Consider the following 1369-nt stretch of genomic DNA (forward strand, 5'->3'; position numbering starts at 1 on the left):
GAACGAAGGTCTTACAGATTTGGAATGACATGAGGGTGAGTAATTTAAGAATTTTTAATTTTTGGGTAAACTATCCCTTTGAAGCTGACAGAAACATGGGCTAAAAGCTGCAAAGAAGGCTTCATGGTTTTTTTTTAATTGGGGCATTATTGTTTCTTTAGAATTTTTTGCTGCATATTTACAGTATATTGTATAATGTGCTCTTTTATGGGTTTTTTTTTTTAGATCTGGATGAGATGTCTGATAAGGGCTCTTCAGAGCATGAGGAGGGAGATCAGGAGGGCAGCACCAAGGCCTCTTCTCCTGGTTCGAGCAGCAGTGCTCCTCTACCCTCTGTTTTGCTGGATCGGAAACTGGAGACTCTTATCCTGGAGTGGAACAAAAGTCCAGACATGCTCTTCACTATTCACCCACATGATGGATCCTTCCTCGTCTGGCACATCAGATACCTGGATGAGTTTATACCTGGCATCTTTAGACAGGTTCAGGTAAGATACTCATTCAGAAATCATGGTAATGACAAGTAATACATCATGATAGTTTTGAGGTATGGTGTTATGTTCAGAAATATTGGCAAGCCTATGCATGATAATTGTTGGCAGCAGCCATTGAAAACTTATGCTAATACCCGAATACATTTACGCTACTAATTACCCAGATAAACAAAATAAAATTTATTTGTTTTCTCTTTCAGGTGTCATTCTCCTCTCGCATCCCGGTAGCGTTCCCCACAGGCGATGCTAACTCCCTCAGTAAGAACATCATGATGTACGCTTGTACGTTTATGGACCAAGACAACTGCAGCGCTCTGGAGGATAAGAGAAACGAGCGGCGGGTTCCTCAAAGTGCATCTGCGTCTGCTGGGCTCAGTGCTCTTGGACACACTCTTGCTGCTGTCATCGGCCCTGCCGTCATGATGGTTTCCAAACACGTGGACGGCTCACTCAACCAATGGGCTGTGACCTTTGCTGAGAAGTCCGCCTTTTCGAACGTCCTCACAGTTTCACACAAGTTCCGTTACTGCGGACACCGTTTCCATCTCAATGATTTGGCTTGTCACACGGTCCTTCCCTTGCTGCTGACATCATCTCATCACAATGCACTGTTGACTCCTCCCTCTGGATCTGAAAGCGTTGACGGAGATCAGATTGGGGGTGTGGCTCTACAACCCACCAGGCCAATGAGAGGCATTCCCCGTAAACAACTGCGAAATGCAGCCACGCGTACATTCCATGACCCCAATGCGATCTACAGTGAGCTGATCCTCTGGAGAGTCGATCACATTGGCCCACTCTCCTGCACAGGGGGCGTATCGGAGCTAGCTCGAATCAACTCGCTGCACACATCTGCATTCTCCAACGTGGCTTGG

At 46.1% G+C, this 1369-nt stretch overlaps 1 protein-coding gene across 1 annotated transcript in view; it reads left to right on the forward strand.

Annotated features, from left to right (window-relative positions):
- dmxl2 (Dmx-like 2) overlaps positions 1–1369 on the forward strand; it is an 85768-nt gene that overhangs the window by 43276 nt on the left and 41123 nt on the right. The window contains exon 12 of the mRNA XM_016276662.1: positions 695–1369. This exon is cut by the window's right edge and continues 22 nt beyond it. Coding sequence (XP_016132148.1) covers positions 695–1369 — 675 coding nt within the window. The remainder of the gene's footprint in view (positions 1–694) is intronic.

This window comes from Sinocyclocheilus grahami, unplaced genomic scaffold (genome assembly GCF_001515645.1).
Source record: "Sinocyclocheilus grahami isolate Dianchi unplaced genomic scaffold, SAMN03320097.WGS_v1.1 scaffold105.1, whole genome shotgun sequence".
Classification (NCBI taxonomy): Eukaryota; Metazoa; Chordata; class Actinopteri; order Cypriniformes; family Cyprinidae; genus Sinocyclocheilus; species Sinocyclocheilus grahami.